General features: G+C 38.9%; 1 protein-coding gene across 1 annotated transcript; it reads right to left on the bottom strand.

Moving 5' to 3' along the window:
- Positions 1 to 13,769: 13,769 nt before the first annotated feature.
- Positions 13,770 to 14,251, bottom strand: LOC116122258. The gene is made up of 3 exons (XM_031408141.1): positions 14,145 to 14,251; positions 14,014 to 14,075; positions 13,770 to 13,922 (listed from the first exon to the last, which is right to left on the bottom strand). The coding sequence occupies exons 1-3, from the start codon at positions 14,233 to 14,235 to the stop codon at positions 13,770 to 13,772; spliced, it is 306 nt and encodes a 101-aa protein (XP_031264001.1). The 5' UTR covers positions 14,236 to 14,251.
- Between the last annotated feature and the right edge of the window lie 1,406 nt (positions 14,252 to 15,657).

The raw sequence follows: 15,657 nt of genomic DNA, 5'->3' as shown, positions 1-15,657 counted from the left end.
AACTTCGTCACTGAACTTGGTGTGGTTCCCACGATTGTTGATCCAATAGACATCTATTGTGACAGCAATGGAGCAATTGCTCAAGCCAGAGAACCACGGTCTTATCAGAAGTCCAGACACATACTTAGACGATTTCATCTCCTCAGAGAAATAGTTGAGAGGAAAGATGTGCAGATCAGTAAAGTGCATACTGACAACAATCTCGCAGATCCACTGACAAAGCCTCTGTCGTAGCAGAAGCATGAAAGGCACTTGATATCATTTGATATTAAATACATGAATGATTGGCTGTAGTGCAAGTGAGAGATTGTTAGAGTAGGTGCCCTAGAGCCAATCAATTATTGTAGAATTGACTCTTTGTAATAATGTTCATTGATCAATAAAAGACATTTTATTATATATCGCGTAAATCATCATTGTATGTATTGATATATGTCCTTAGAATGGTAGAACCGTGACGAGGGTATCAAGGGTTTCAAATCTTTATAGTGAGAACCCTATGAGCGCATATGGTGGCCATTCTAGAAACGTTCGTAGCCCTAGTATTATTCTGAAGTAAAGACACAGACAATACGGTAAGGCTATCATAGTGTTGAATGACCCTATCGAAAGGCAGTGACTGATCTTACTTGTCAAGGTTGTTTGGTGACAACCTGGTGCAACACATGGGTGCTTGCTGTAGGCAAGTTCACTGGACTGACCCACCAGAGGATTTCATATGGATGGTAACTCTAGTGTCTATGGAACAAATCCTCTAATGAATGGTGGTGCATGTGATCCTTAGACTTGAGATCACCGGAGCACCTTGTGCACCGATTGATGTAGTTTGACACTAGCCCAATGCAGTTCTATTCAGAGCTGTCAATACGGTAGTGATTGGCTGCATCAAGGAGTGTTTCAAGACTATGGTGGATCGACAGAGGATTCATAACTCCCGGGTACGGGAGAAGTTATCTCACAGTGCAATTCAGTAAATGACAATGACACTAAAACTGTGGCCACAGTGTGATTGAGTTGTTGCTCTATCCAGTTTATAATTCAGGTCATTGGTCTAGTAATTGAACACATAATATCGAGAGTAACCAAGGTTGACACTATTTTTATGCCCTGGTCTCGTTGAGATAACAGATGATGAAAGGATTGGATTGTACGGTAACCATATCGTTTACAGGTAGTTGCTTCGCTGAATCCGAATCTATCGAGCGGCCATGATGCCTTGCTAGGGGCCAATCTTGGTCTGTGTGTAGTGAGACGATTAATTAGTGTTAATCGCGATACTACACACTACCAGTATGATGAGGAGCCTACGGGTCACACACATAGAAGATAATTTAAGAGCCAGTTTATAAGAAGGGCGTTTTCGTCTTTTTAGGCAAAATGGGTATTTTGGTAATCTCACAGTGAAATTAAATTTGTTGAGGTCGTAGCCTTTATTTAATTTGATATTAAAATTAAATAAGTGAAATTACGTTTGAATATGTGTTCACATATATTTAAATAAATTATCATTATTGTTAAATGTTAATATATTATATATATATTAATTGAATTGAATTGAGATAATGATAATTAAAATTAAAATATTTAAATGGGGTTGTTTGGATACAAGGGGTGTTTGGGTTGGTGCCCAAGTCTATTCCATGATGGAATAGGGCAAAGTGTGCACTATATAAGTGCAACACTTTGTGAATTAAAAAAAAAAATTTGAATTCATTTCAATCATTTGATAAAAAAACCTAGCCCCCTTTTCTCTCCCACGCCAGTTTTTCCTTTTTGCTGGAAACAAAATTTGCTTGATTTTGTTCTTGGTTCTTAAGGCTAAGGAGGATCTAGAAAATCTCTCTTTAGTTCCTTGGGGTTATCTTCGTGTGGACTAACGATGGTTCGATCCTACCCTTGGATCGGTAGCGAAACCCATTCGGCATTAAAGTTGGAGGAGCCTCCAAACGTGGGTATGGTTTCTTAACTTTAAATTGATTTCCTGTAGATTTGTATTTATTGTATAAACTGTTAAATTTGTACCCTGATCTTGGTTCTAAGCAAAGATCCATGATGTTTATGATTTTTATTTCCGCTACCATAACTTGGTCGTTTCCTAACATGGGCACCATAGACTTAGTATTTATCTTTCGTGGTCATGCTCATTGAGAAAAGTAGTTGAGAGCTTTGAGTTGTTCTGGTAGTATCATTCATATACCTACACGAAAGGGAGGACTCTTTAGCTCTAGAACAACGCGTTTATGCATGCCTTTCTCTTAGCTTAGGCCATAATATTGTTAAGAGTAAACGACATCTTCCCACACAAGGTTTGATAAACCTACAAGTTTCCACCCATGGTTTCATAGATTGCAGATTCCCACCCTTAAATTAACGCCGTTACTTTTTAACTTTTCTGTTTCTTTTAATGGTAACCTATTAGCTAGCTAAAAGGGGGCAATTCCTCTATTCTTTTAACTTCTTTTGGAATTTTAATTTTTTGCTTTCAAATTTTCAATCCTGAATTTTATTCTTGTTGATTTTTTTTTTTTGTTTTTTTTTACTTTTTTCTTTTAGTTGGTATTGGCCGAAAGGGTTTACTCCTCTATTTTGCCTTTTGGTTCGGTTTTGTTGTTTGGAAGTAGAAAAAGATAAGAAATGAAAAGAAAATTTTTGTATTTGGATTGAGTTTTCTCTTTCAGAATTTCTTCATAAAATTAGTCTCGTTTTGTTTTGTTATATGTCATGTTTACATTTTTCCAAGAATTTAGTTTTATTATATGAATTCAAAACGAGTGAAAGTTTCATATATTTGAAAGAATCCAGAATTTACAACCTCTCAATTTTTTTTTTTCTGATCTGGTTTTGCTAAACTAGATCATAGTTTCTATGGATAATAGTGTCGTTGATCTGTTGGTTAAATTGTGATTGATTTTGAAGTCTTGTTTGTGCCAAATGTATGTTTATTCTTTTCCCCTTAGTCTTTCTCAAAAAACTTTTTGAGTTTTATGCTTGTTAGCCAATCAAGATCCTCCACTCTTCTTACTTTGAAAGGTTCTTTAGCTTTGAGGGATAGATTCCTTTCATCTCTGCACTATTAGTGTTGATACGAAAATTCGCACCAACTAGATATATCCGATTGACCTTGATGGAATCGGAACGGATGTGGGTGTGATTACGGATAATCAACGATGGGTGAATGATAAGTACAATAAAGTAAAAGATAATAAGATTTTTAAAGTGGTTCGGCGAAGTAACCTCTTATGCCTAAGTCCACTATTCTTATATTTATTGTGAGAGCTTACAATAAGAGTTCTATGGAAAATTTCCAACCCCCTTTTCATCATTTGAGGGGGTTTATATACAAGGTTTGTACAAAGGAAATAGCGAAAATAAAAGGGATTACAATTGATTTGAACTGCAACTTCGATATTCTCACGATTGGGCATTGTGATAGCGTAGAGATTGCTGTTAATTTGGTCATTCCTATAATATCTGGGATCTGAAGTTATCTGGGAATTGATTGAACGATCATTTGAGTTGTTCGCGACTAGCTTGTGCTGGGTCGAGCTATATGCCGACGAGCTTATGCTGGGTCGGACAACCGATAGAGTCAGACTGATTCTGGGTCAGTCTAATACCTCTCAACTCACTAAGCTTGATGGAAAATCACACACAACATCTTCCCCTTAGTGTTCGATGCTTGTTTCAGGCTTTGAAGACTATTACTCGATTTCATATCAAGCTCGGCACTACCAACAGGTCATCAGATGTAGGTTCGGTCGAGCTTCAGGGGTAAACCTCACGCCCTATCGACGTATTTCACACTTGGATTCTCATTTCTTGTGGTACCTGACAAAACTTAGAAAATGAAAAGTTAGGGCAAATTTGTAATTTCCATGCGGTCATGTCGCATTAAATACGACAGCCTTTGTTAGTCAGCTTTTGTCGCGCGTGGGCTACTACAGTTGTCCATGCGCGAAGTCGAGGCGACGTGCGACAATAGTTATTGTTGTAACAGTCTGACGATTCATCGCCCCTCGTGGATGGATGACACGTGGCCATGTCTAAGGGTTGAGGTTGCTCAACAAATAGGTCAAGATTCACTGTAGATCAACGGCTACAATTAAACCCTGCCCTTTCGTCTTCCATGCAAACCACTATAAAAGGTGGCGAAGTTGTCAGAATACTCATTCAATCCACGAAAGTTTTATGACGTCTTTGTTCACTTCGCTACTGTTTCATCATCGTCACGATACTCTTTCTGACGAGTTCTTGCACTTCTTTTGTTTTGGTGAGGTTCTTTTCCCTTTCTTTATCAGTTTTTCCAATTTTCGCAGCGAAGGGTGGCCACTATTATGGCCACATTGAGTGTTCTAGGGTTTTAGTGGGGTTTTTGGGTGCGTCTCCTGCGATCTTAGGTTTAAGGTGGGTTTAACGCAGTGGCCGTCGGAACTTGGGTAGGTCGCGTGTGTTCGTTGTGTGGCGCGAGCTATCTTGGGTGCTTGAACTAAAAGCAAATGTAGTAGGTCGCCCCAACATTCTTGAGGCCAAATGGCATAATCATGTAACAATAAATTTCACAGTTAGTAATAAATGAAGTATGTTCTTGATCGGGCTGGTACATCGGGATTTGGTTATATCCTAAGTACACGTCCATGAAGCTAAATAGTGCGTTTCCAATTGTCGCATCTACTAGCTGTTAGTGAATGTTAATGTATGCCCTAGAAACCATTCGTCTTGTTAGTTTTAGAGCATTTTGTCTTGTATCAATATATCATAAATAATAGAAGAAAGAGTTCTTCAATTCATATATATAAATTGTTTCCTTTATTCAGTCATGTATTTAAAATAAAGTATGTATATGAATTGTCCAGATGATTCATTTAATCAGTAAATGAATTTATCAAAAGGTCCCCCATGGAAGCAATATAATTTGGGCAACTATATTGCATAGTACGCATACTAGATGCTTCTGAAAGATATCATGAGTTGATATAAGTACGGATGACGAAGATAGTCATGTCACTGGGGCATTAGTATGGATTAGCAGTTGGTGAACTGTTTTTTCGAACATGACCGAATAATGATAGATCACTTGGAAAAGTATGTAGTCAATGATTTATCGTTTAGTTATATCGGTGCATGATGTAGTCCTTTGACCTGAGACATTGTGGTCGGATCCGATATGGATGCATATGGTTCATACGGTGTATAAGTACGAGACTAGTCATGTTTCGTATGATAAAGCCTATTTCGTTATGCGTTGTTCATTTGCGGAAACGAACAATGGTCAATACGGGATCCATTGACTTGGAAATATAGGATCAGGAGTACTACTGACTCCATCTGGATTTGGGTTCTTGGACGAACGTCGATAAATGTCGGAAATCAAAATCTTTGGCCAAAGTCTATTGTTAGTCATACGAAAGTAAGTTTATGATGACAAGTTCCGAACATATTGATCGACGATTCGGTAGAAGATCGAGTTTAGGATTTTGATGTTCCATGAATCTATACTCGATTAGGATACATCAATGGAGGGACTTTACCTACATGGTATATATGATATGAAAAGGGTTCAATGAAGTATTTCTTCATTGTGGTTTAGGGACTATGGCACATTGTGAGCCAATCCACGGTGGACCTACATGGTCACACCAATAGCCTTGAGAAGTTAGAGAAGGATAAGAGAGAGAAATGATTATCCGAAGAGGGCTAGCAGCTTCCGAGGGAAATGACGGAATTTCTATGGTAATTGTTACATAGAAAATTATTTTGACATTTGAAAGGTTAAAATGGTCAAGCAATAATTAATTATATTTAATTATTATATCTTAAAGCGTTAAGATAAATGAGATGAACTAAAATAACCTTTTAATAGTTAAAGGGCAAAAGGGTAAACTTATGGGTTGTTAATGTAAACTAGTGTAGTTTACATGGGCCCTTGAATAATATTGATTATTCAAAGGCCAAATTAATAAATGCTTGGGCTCTTTTTAGAATAAGATTTTATTAGGGCATACAAGTGAAAAGAAGGAATTACAAAATGACCCATGTATATATAAAAGCAAATGGTTGCATTTTAGGTCAAGTTGTTCATTGTTCACTCAAAAGAAAAACACAAGCTCTATCTTAGGTTCGGCCACCCTTTCTTTCTCTCAAGGTGGTGTTAAAGTGTGGAGGGTTCATAGTTTTGAATCTTGGCTTCATCAAACCTAAGCTTTAAGGAGAAGGTATAATGTTAATTTATGCTTTATTTAAAGTTTTGAATCCTGTAATCCATATCTTAGCTTGCATGTCTTGTTTACATGCTTTCCATCATTTTTCCGCCACCTCTTCATGGTTTTTCACTAGCTGGTCAATCTGTGGTAGCGAAAAGCTATCTTTTGGACATACTTTATTCAAATCTGTAAAGTCGACGCAAGTTTGCCACTTGCCATTCGGCTTCTTGACTAAGACTAGGTTGGCAAGCCAATCTGGGTGCTTCACTTCCCTGATGAAGTTGATGTTCAAGAGCTTGTCAACTTCATCCTTGAGCGTTCTGGAGCGCTCTACATCCATCAACCTTCTTTTCTGTCTTATCAGTCGGGCTTTCGGGTCGATGTTCAGCTTGTGACACATTACCTCGGGGTTGATCCCCACCATATCCGCATGCATCCATGCGAAAACATCGAGGATTTTCCTCAAAAACCCTGCCAAGTTGTTGGCCATGTCTTTGCTCAGGTTGTTGTTGACTTTTAGTACGCGAGTTGGATTTTCCTTGCTGACACATATTTCTCGCAGCTCTTTCGTTGGCCCTGCTGTGGGCTTCTCTCTATGGATGCGAGGATCAATGGTATCCTCCAAAAGTTTGGGGTTTGGCTTAGATTCTGCAATAACCATTGTTCTCAAGAGCGGCCATTTCTACACATCATTTATAGCCCAGTTGTAACATTCCCGAGATTCCTTTTGCTACCTTCTAATCATCGTGACTCCCGCAAGAGTCAGAAACCTCATTGCCTAGTAGTGCACTGAGGTGATTGCGCTCAAGTTATCCAAGATCGATTTTTTGAGGATGACATTGTATGTGGTTGGACAATCTACCACTAAGAATTCAGCCATCACTGTTCGGACCTTGAGCTCTACCCCCAGAGTCACGGGGAGGTCGATCATCCATTTGGGAACTAGGCTATCCCTGATAAATCCATAAAGCGACAAAGGGCACGCCCTCAGGTCTCTTTGTCTGAATCTCATTCATCGGAAAGCTCTCAAGAAAATGATGTTCGCTGCACTTCCATTATTGACCATTACCTTCAGTAGTCTAGCATTACCAATTCGGACTGCCATTACGATCGTGTCATGATTATGGCGAGAGGATTCCTCGCACTCCTCGAATGTGAAGCCTACTACCTCGCTCTCTTTTCTGGGCTGCTTGGACAGCCTCTATTCACAGCTCATTATTCAGGGGACTCAGTCTGTTCTAGCCTTACAAGCATACTATTCGCGGGCGCGCTTAAGTTGTTTGCTATGTCTGGCCCCCCATAGATCATACCTACCAGGACCTCATTGTTGGCATTCGCCGAGGCTTGCTGGATCTGGTTCCAGACCTGATTGTTTTGCTCGCTAGCACCTTCGCAAGCTAGTGCCTTCTTGACGAATTCCTTTAGGTGCCCCCTTCGTATCATGTCCTCGATGACATCTTTCAAAGCCTGACATTCATTGATGTTGTGCCCAATGTCCCAATGGTATCAGCAATATTTTTGCTGATCTCTTCTACCTAGAGCCCCCCTCATCTTTTCTGGAGTGGCCAATCTCTTTGCCTTATGGGAGACTTCCTAATGTGAGCTATGTCTCGCGTGAGGGGGGTATATTATGCATATCGCGGAAAAGGTTGCCTGTCCCCACGGTTATCTGTTCTCTGCCTTTTTTGGGACCTGTTGTGATCCCTATCATTGCGGTCTTGACACTCGCGCTTGTCTGATGGGTTATCCTGTCACCTATTAGGGGCTTCTCGTGTCGAGCTTCTGGCTAGTATTGCCAGAGAGCTTTCCATTTGCTAGTGTTTTGCAACCATTTGGTAAAACTTGGCCAAACTCACGTGATCCTTGCTCTGGAGCTCTTTCCATAGCTCTGTGTTTGGCTTGATGCCTGCAATCAGCAAAGTTCGGATGGACTCCTCGGGTGCATCTGCAACCTTCGTTTGTTCATTCTGGAACCTCATCAAATACGAGGTCATAGATTTGTCCCTCTCCTGATAAATGTTGCTCAAGTAATTGAGGGGCATTGCGAACTGTCTCCTCACTTGAAATTGTTATAGGTATAATGAGGAGAATTGTTGCCAGTAATTGATGGAGTTCGCCTTGAGTCTCTTGTACCACCTGTTGGCATCCCCTACTAATGTGATTGTGAAGCAGTGACATTTCGCCAAGTCACAACCTGGTGTAGCTCTATCAGGTCATTGAAATTGTTGAGGTGGTCCCTAAGGTCCCCTTTCCCGTCAAATTTACTCTCTGGTGCCCTGAATCCATGTGGAAGTGGGGCTTGGCGAACCTCCTCCATGAAGGGGGAACTCATTATTTCTTCCATTGCGCCATTCTAGCGAGTCCTTAGATTGTCGAGCATTTTTTGCACATGATCTAAATCTTCATTGTGGTTGCCCTAGCTGGCTTAGTTCAGCCTTACTTCGAGCAAGTGAGTTCTCAAGTCCGTGGCTTGTGAAGCCCCTCTATTACACGCGTTGATGTGCAAAGTTGAGTCATGATGGCTAGGTTGATAAGTGCTATCATTCTAGTCGATGCGTTGCTCACGATATCGGTTATAACTGGAACGTCAGTCATTGTCGAATTTACGCACATGACTTGTCTCACGAGCTTGCGAGGATTGAGCCTGTCTTGAGTGTGGGTTAAGACCAGCACACTGTTGTTGGGGGTACCGCTGAGCGTCTTAGGGGTGACCGTTGTCTTCACTCTCACCCAGTGGTTGCTTCCTTGGCCACCTCCTAGGTTTAGTTTGCCCGTGGGATTCACACTCGTGAGCGAAGTGGAGTTTATGACGATGAGACTATAGGTCGCCTCTCAGCACCCGCAAGTCGGACTGGCCACTTGCTAAATTCATACCTGTTGGGGAGGCATTGGTGAAGCGTGGCTAGTCGAGGTTTTAGGCAGTTGGTTGCTGGTTTCTCAGCTCAACCACATTTTGTTGCACCGTCTGTGCAACCATTATTATGATCATCTCCATCAGCTGGCCATTTTTGGGGTGTGACGTCCTTGTCCCCTGGTTATTCGTGACGTGCAGAGTTAGCGACACATGTGGTCAATGCCCAGCGGCATCCTGTTGCATCTCCTGATGGATGGTTTCCACTTTTTCGTGGTTTCTGGTGGTGGTCTTCGATCTGGTATGCACCATCGCGAGCTTAGATTGAGTAGGTTGTTGTGGCTATTCGTCAGAATTTCTGAGATGTTGGTGGAGCCCCTCCTTCTAGCGCCAAAATATTGATATGAAAATTCACACCAACCAGAGAGATCTGATTGACCTTGGTGGAATCGAAACGGATGTGGGTGTGATTATGGATAATCAGTGATGGGTGAATGATAAGTGCAATAAAGTAAAAGATAATAAGATTTTTGAAGTGGGTCGATGAGGTAACCTCTTATGCCTACGTCCACTGTTCTTGTATTTGCTGTGAGAGCTTACAATAAGAGTTCTATGGAAAATTTCTAACCCCTTTTTTCATCATTTGAGGGGGTTTGTATACAAGGTTTGTACAAAGGAAAGAGCAAAAATAAAGGGATTACAATTGATTTGAACTCCAACTCCGATATGTTAGAGTAGGTGCCCTAGAGCCAATCAATTATTGTAGAATTGACTCTTTGAAATAATGTTTATTAATAAATAAAAGACAATTTTCTTTTATATCATGTAAATCATAATTGTGTGTATTGATATATGTCCTTAGGATGGTAGAACCGTGATGAGGATATCAAGTATTTCAAATCTTGATAGTGAGAACCCTATGATCACATATGGTGGCCATTCTAGAAATGTCTGTAGCCCCAGTATTATTCTGACTAAGGACACAGATAGTACGGTAAGACTATCATAGCGTTAAACGACTCTATCGAAAGACAGTGACTGATCTCACTTGTCAAGGTTATTTGCCGACAACCTGGTGCGACACATGGATGCTTGCTGTAGGCAAGTTCACTGGACAGACCCACCAGAGGATTTCATATGGATGGTAACCCTAATGTCTATGGAGTTAATCCTCTAACGAATGGTGATGCATGTGATCCTTAGACTTGAGATCACCAGAGCGCCTTATGCACCGATTGGTGTAGTTTGACACTAGCCCAACGTAGTTATATTCAAAGCTATCAATATGGTAGTGATTGGCTACATCGAGGAGTGTATCAAGACTATAGTGGATGGACAAATGATTCATCACTCCTGGGTACAGGAGAAGTTATCTCACGGCGTAATTCAATGAGTGGAAATGACATTAAAGCTACGGCCACAGTGATATTGAGTTGTTGCTCAAGCCAATTTATTATTCCGGTCATTGGTCCAGTAATCGAGTACAAAGATACCGAAGATAACTGAGGTTGACACTATTATGGTACCTCAGCCTCGATGAGATAACAGATAATGAAATGATCGATTTGCACGGTAACCATATCATTGATAGGCAACCTGTTTCGCTGAATCCAAATCTATCAGGTGGCCATGATATCTTGCTAGAGGCCAATCTTGATTTGTGTTTAGTAAGACGATTGATTGGTGTCAATCGCGAGACTGCTCACTGCCGATATGATGAGGAGCCTTCGGGTCACACACATAGAAGACATATTAAGGATGAATTGGTGAGAAAGAGTATTTTCATTTGTGATGAAATGGTATTTTCACCATTTATGATGGAAAGGATATTTTCGTCTTTTGAGATGAAATGGCATTTTGGTAATCTCATAGTATAATTAAATTTGCTGAGGTCTTTGCTTATATTTAATTTCATATTGAAATTAAAATTAGTGAGATTATGTATTTAAATATATTCATATATTTAAATATTATTTAATATTAATATTTGATGATATTAATATTAGTGAAGATAATATATATGAAATATGAAATTCATATTTGAATTTAAATATATATTCAATATCAATAAATGATTATATTAATAAAAATAATATATGAATATGAAAATCATATTTGAATTTGAATAAGATGACATGTGGATTATTATCTTGTTTGGTAATGAGGATTTACTATTCTAGTCTTGGAATAAATTTATTCCTAAGTAGATTAGGGTTTTAATTTTTGTTGCATATAAAGGCAACTTAAAATTAAAATAATTTGGTAGAACACATAATTAAATCCAAGCCACTCACCTCACTCTCTCACACGTTTTTCACTTGGTGGAGAAGAGAATTTTTCTTGAAGAAAAATTATGCATCCTTTTTGCTTGTGTGTCTTGCTAGCACTTGAGACCGCAAGTCGATCGTCATCCTATCTTCGTGTGGATACGGAGAGTTTACTCTTATCTTAGAGTGGGAGCGATTCGTATCAATTGAAGGAGCCTCCAAACGCTGGTATGAAATCTGGAAATTTTATATTCAATATCATTTCATATGTAAATAATGTAAATCGAGTATAAGGTTCTTGGGTTCAATGTTGTTGTTGGGGATTTTATTTTTGTTTTCCGTTGCGTAAACCCCATCAGCGACTAACACGATATTCTCGCGATTGGGCGTTGTGATTGCGCCGAGATTGCTCTTAATCTGGTCATTCCCATAATATCTGGGATCTTAAGTTATCTGAGAATTGATTGAATGATTATTCGCGTTGTTTGCGACTAGCTTGTGCTGGTTCGAGCTATATGTCGATGAACTTATGCTGGGTCAGACAACCGATAGAGTCAGACTGATTCTAGGTCGATCTAATACCTCGCAACTCACCGAGTTCGATGGAAAAATCACACACAACAATTAGCTTATCAGAAAATGTTAAATTTTCTCTCTCACTCCTATTGATTCCATATTTTGTTAATATTTCTGATCATAGGTTATATAAAGATGCACAGTTGATTAATTATCTAATTTTCTAGAAACTCTGTTAATTTAAGCATAGCCTTGATTGTGTCATAACTTCTGTGGTGTTTCCAAATTGAATTATAGCATTGGAAGTGTCAATAATATGTCTATATCTTTACAAAGTACAGAAAAAGATTGAAAAAGAGTTCAGAAATTTTATAATGCATCTTTTTTCGGACTTGTTCTTTGCTGATCATATCATGCCAATTAACCTCAATTACTAATGGAAAACAAACTATGTTAAACTCCAGGATTCTTCAGGGGAGAAAGCCACTGACACCACACAACCAGATGGGACTCCAACTCCAACTGTATGATATTCGAATTTGACTACCTTACAATTGTTAAGGGAGAGAAGCATTCAGAAAACTGTTTGCAATTGAAAGTGAATGCACAACACCTCATAATCCACTTTCTCTCCACTAAGCTGAATGTAAAATGGTGTGAGATATTAGTGGTTTGTCTTGTTGGAGATCCCATATCGACTAGGCACACTCAAGCCAATGGGTTTATAAGAGGGGGCAATCCTCCCACTCAATAAGGCCTTTTGGGTGAGGAGTTAGGCCCAACTCCAACAGTGGTATCAGAGCCAGCCCCATGTGAGCTGAGTGATTGACCAGCGGTGGGCTGCCAAACTACCTCCATTCATAGGCAAGTGGACCATATGGGCTTGACCGTGAGGGGGAGTGTTGGAGATCCCATATCGACTAGGCACACTCAAGCCAATGGGTTTACTAAGATGGGCATCCTCCCACTCAATAAGGCCTTTTGGGTGAGGAGTTAGGCCCAACTCCAACATGTCTAACCACATGTGTATTTAAACAATGCAGATTAACTGTATTGGACTTTTCTCTTTCTGGGAACTTTGGAAAAGTATTTTTAAGGTCTTGTTGCAATTTGCTTTTTACCACAATTAGGGTAAAGCTCATTTCAAAGGCAAGCAAATTTGACGGTATAGGATGCATGGATTATGTTTATGGTTGGTCCAAACCCAATTCATTCTTCGTCACGTAAGCCACTGGTGTCTCTTTTCTTTGTTTTTTTTTTTTTTTTAACATATTTTCCCTTATCATTCACATTAAAAAAAAAAGGGGGGGAAAAGGAACAGCACAGAAGCTTCAAGTGCTTCATATAGATGATAGATTAACATCACATAATGAACATACAATATATTAAAAGAGAAAAGACTTGCTGAAATACAACAATTACAGAACACTTAGTTCAAATTTCGCTCCAAAATTACCAAGGAAAGCACCCCGAGTAGTAACAAACTTGTAATTGCAGCCAAAGTTTCAGAATTATGGAACTTGGGGCTGCAGCATCCACTTCCAGGAAAAAAATCCGATTCAGAACTAGTGCTAGCTGCCAATTACCAACTCATGTTTCATTCATTAAAATCCGGTAAGGATGTATGATGGGTAGGAAGCATAGTTGGAGGAAGAGAACATGCGCTCATGCTTTGGCATCAAACATACTAATAGGAACTGGTATTTATACTCATACATAAAGATCAAGACAACATAATAATGCTTACAATATTGCACTGGAAGCCACTCCAATTACTTCTCTTCTTACTCCTAGTAGTTTCTCATACACTTTCCATCTTAATTTCACCTTGTTTATCAAGTACTCGATCCTCGACCATTTGAAGAAGAAAGTGAATAGAACTTCCTAAACACCTAAAATCATGCTTAATTTTTTATCTACTACTTAAGTTACTAACTAGAGGATCTCATTCCTAACAATCAACACAGCCTCTCCCAATTTGTGCCCTGGAGTGTGGCGGTTGTTGGCCCCTGATCCTGTATAATCATTCAGCTCCACGCCCCTCCTTCCAGTAATAGTTTTTCCCTCCCAACTTTTCTCACCAGTTACCTTATTATCAACAAAAAGAAATGCATAAACACACCGATCAAACTTAAAACACTACAACTTTGACGGCAGATAACGATGAGATAAGAAGTACCAGGCGGGTTTTCTCTGGAAGTTGATCATCAGCTTGAGATCCATGCATTAAGTTTCCAGTTCCTGCAAATACCAAAAGTTAGGGATGAAAAAACAGGAAGATAAAGTATTGGAGTGGTGAAAAAGTAATACTTGAAACTGGGACTGCATTCAAGCATACAATTAGAAGAGAAAACACCAATGAAGTTACAAGCAGTAGACGAATGAGAGAGCCTGCAGCCATTTCCGAAACAAGATTCTTTCTTGTGCACTAAGTTACTACTTTCTCGAATGCTGCTGTGTCCATAAAGCAAGAAGTCTCATTTATACATTTACATGAGAGATTTCTGGAAGTTTATGATGTTGGAAAAGGAAGAATTAAATGATTTACCAAAGTCAAAAAGGTGAAAGGAAACCAAATTGTGGGGGCTTAACGCCTTTCTAAGAGTGTGAATGTAACCATAGATATAGATGAAACCAGACAACAGTAAAGTTGGTAATGAGGTTGGGTAAGTGGGGATGCCATCAAAATTTTATATACAGCATTTGCGAAGAAAGATGGAGCCACACTATCCGTGGAAGATACACAAGGAAGATAACGTGGCTACATTTCTTCTCCGCTGCGCTAATTTAAGTCAAGCCCCTAGTGGACATCATCATTACACCCTCCATCACCATGTTCAATGAATTCATTATTCATATTCATTTCGTGCAAAGTGCAAACTCAACCCTAATTTTATCTTATCCCGCATTGTTAGCCAAACAAAATCTGTAATAGTTCACGAGTCTCAATATAATCGAAGAAAAAAATTTGATTTAATTGATTAAATATTATTTGTTTTAGATTTTTTTTTGGATAACCGAAATATCCAGACCAGTTTAAGTGCATTTTAATTAATCTTTAGGACAATTTATTAACTCTTATAATTATGTTTGCTGGAAAGATATGCGACATCAAATTTATGTAGAATAAAAAACAAAATTATGATTGGGTTGATTGGGATTTGTACACATTGATGTCCATGAGAAAGTAAGCATTAAACTCATTAAAATGTTGGGGCACTTAGATTTTGTGCCTTCATTTTAGTGACAAGTGGAAGTTAAACTCATTAAAATGTATAGGCACTCAGATTTTGTGACTTAAATATAGTGGAAAGTGGAGCTAATTGAATTCAGAATATAAACAATGGAAACTAAATGTGGTAGAAGTTTTTTCATGATCGCTGAGATAGCTCTCATATATGTCGGCAAATTTCACTGTAAAACATATTGGTAGCTACTTATGTATTGTTGAATACTCGGCAATGCTATCTAATATGATATCATAAGATCATTTAACCTATCAATCAATTGGTGTAGCATGATTATATGGCTATAGTTTCAAGAAACGTGTTGACGAGGGGAGTAAAATTACCGTGCATCTTCCAAAAGCACGTTGATATTCCTCTTTTGCAGTCAATGGCAAAAGAGACTTGACTTGATTTTCTATTGGAAAATCTAGGTTTCACACTGCAAGAGTATTTTGAATTTCTATGTAAAATCCACCCAATTACATCATGATGCGCTGACCATAACCATTCATCTTGTCCAAGAAATTTCTGTGCTTAAAGCTTTATGAATGAATATTTAGTTTTTAAGTAGTCTTAATCAAAAAAAATAGTGGATT

This window comes from Pistacia vera, unplaced genomic scaffold, assembly GCF_008641045.1.
Source record: "Pistacia vera cultivar Batoury unplaced genomic scaffold, PisVer_v2 Contig1021, whole genome shotgun sequence".
Lineage (NCBI taxonomy): Eukaryota > Viridiplantae > Streptophyta > Magnoliopsida > Sapindales > Anacardiaceae > Pistacia > Pistacia vera.
Note: the sequence above shows the minus strand (reverse complement) of the source record. Positions and strands in the feature narration are given on the sequence as shown.

Coding starts and splice junctions, on each gene's coding strand:
- LOC116122258 (XM_031408141.1), bottom strand. CDS start 14,235: ATGGCTGCAGGCTCTCTCATTCGTCTACTGCTTGTAACTTCATTGGTG. Junction 14,076..14,144: donor GAATGCAGTCCCAGTTTCAA/GTATTACTTTTT, acceptor TGGTATTTGCAG/GAACTGGAAACTTAATGCAT. Junction 13,923..14,013: donor TTCCAGAGAAAACCCGCCTG/GTACTTCTTATC, acceptor GTTGATAATAAG/GTAACTGGTGAGAAAAGTTG.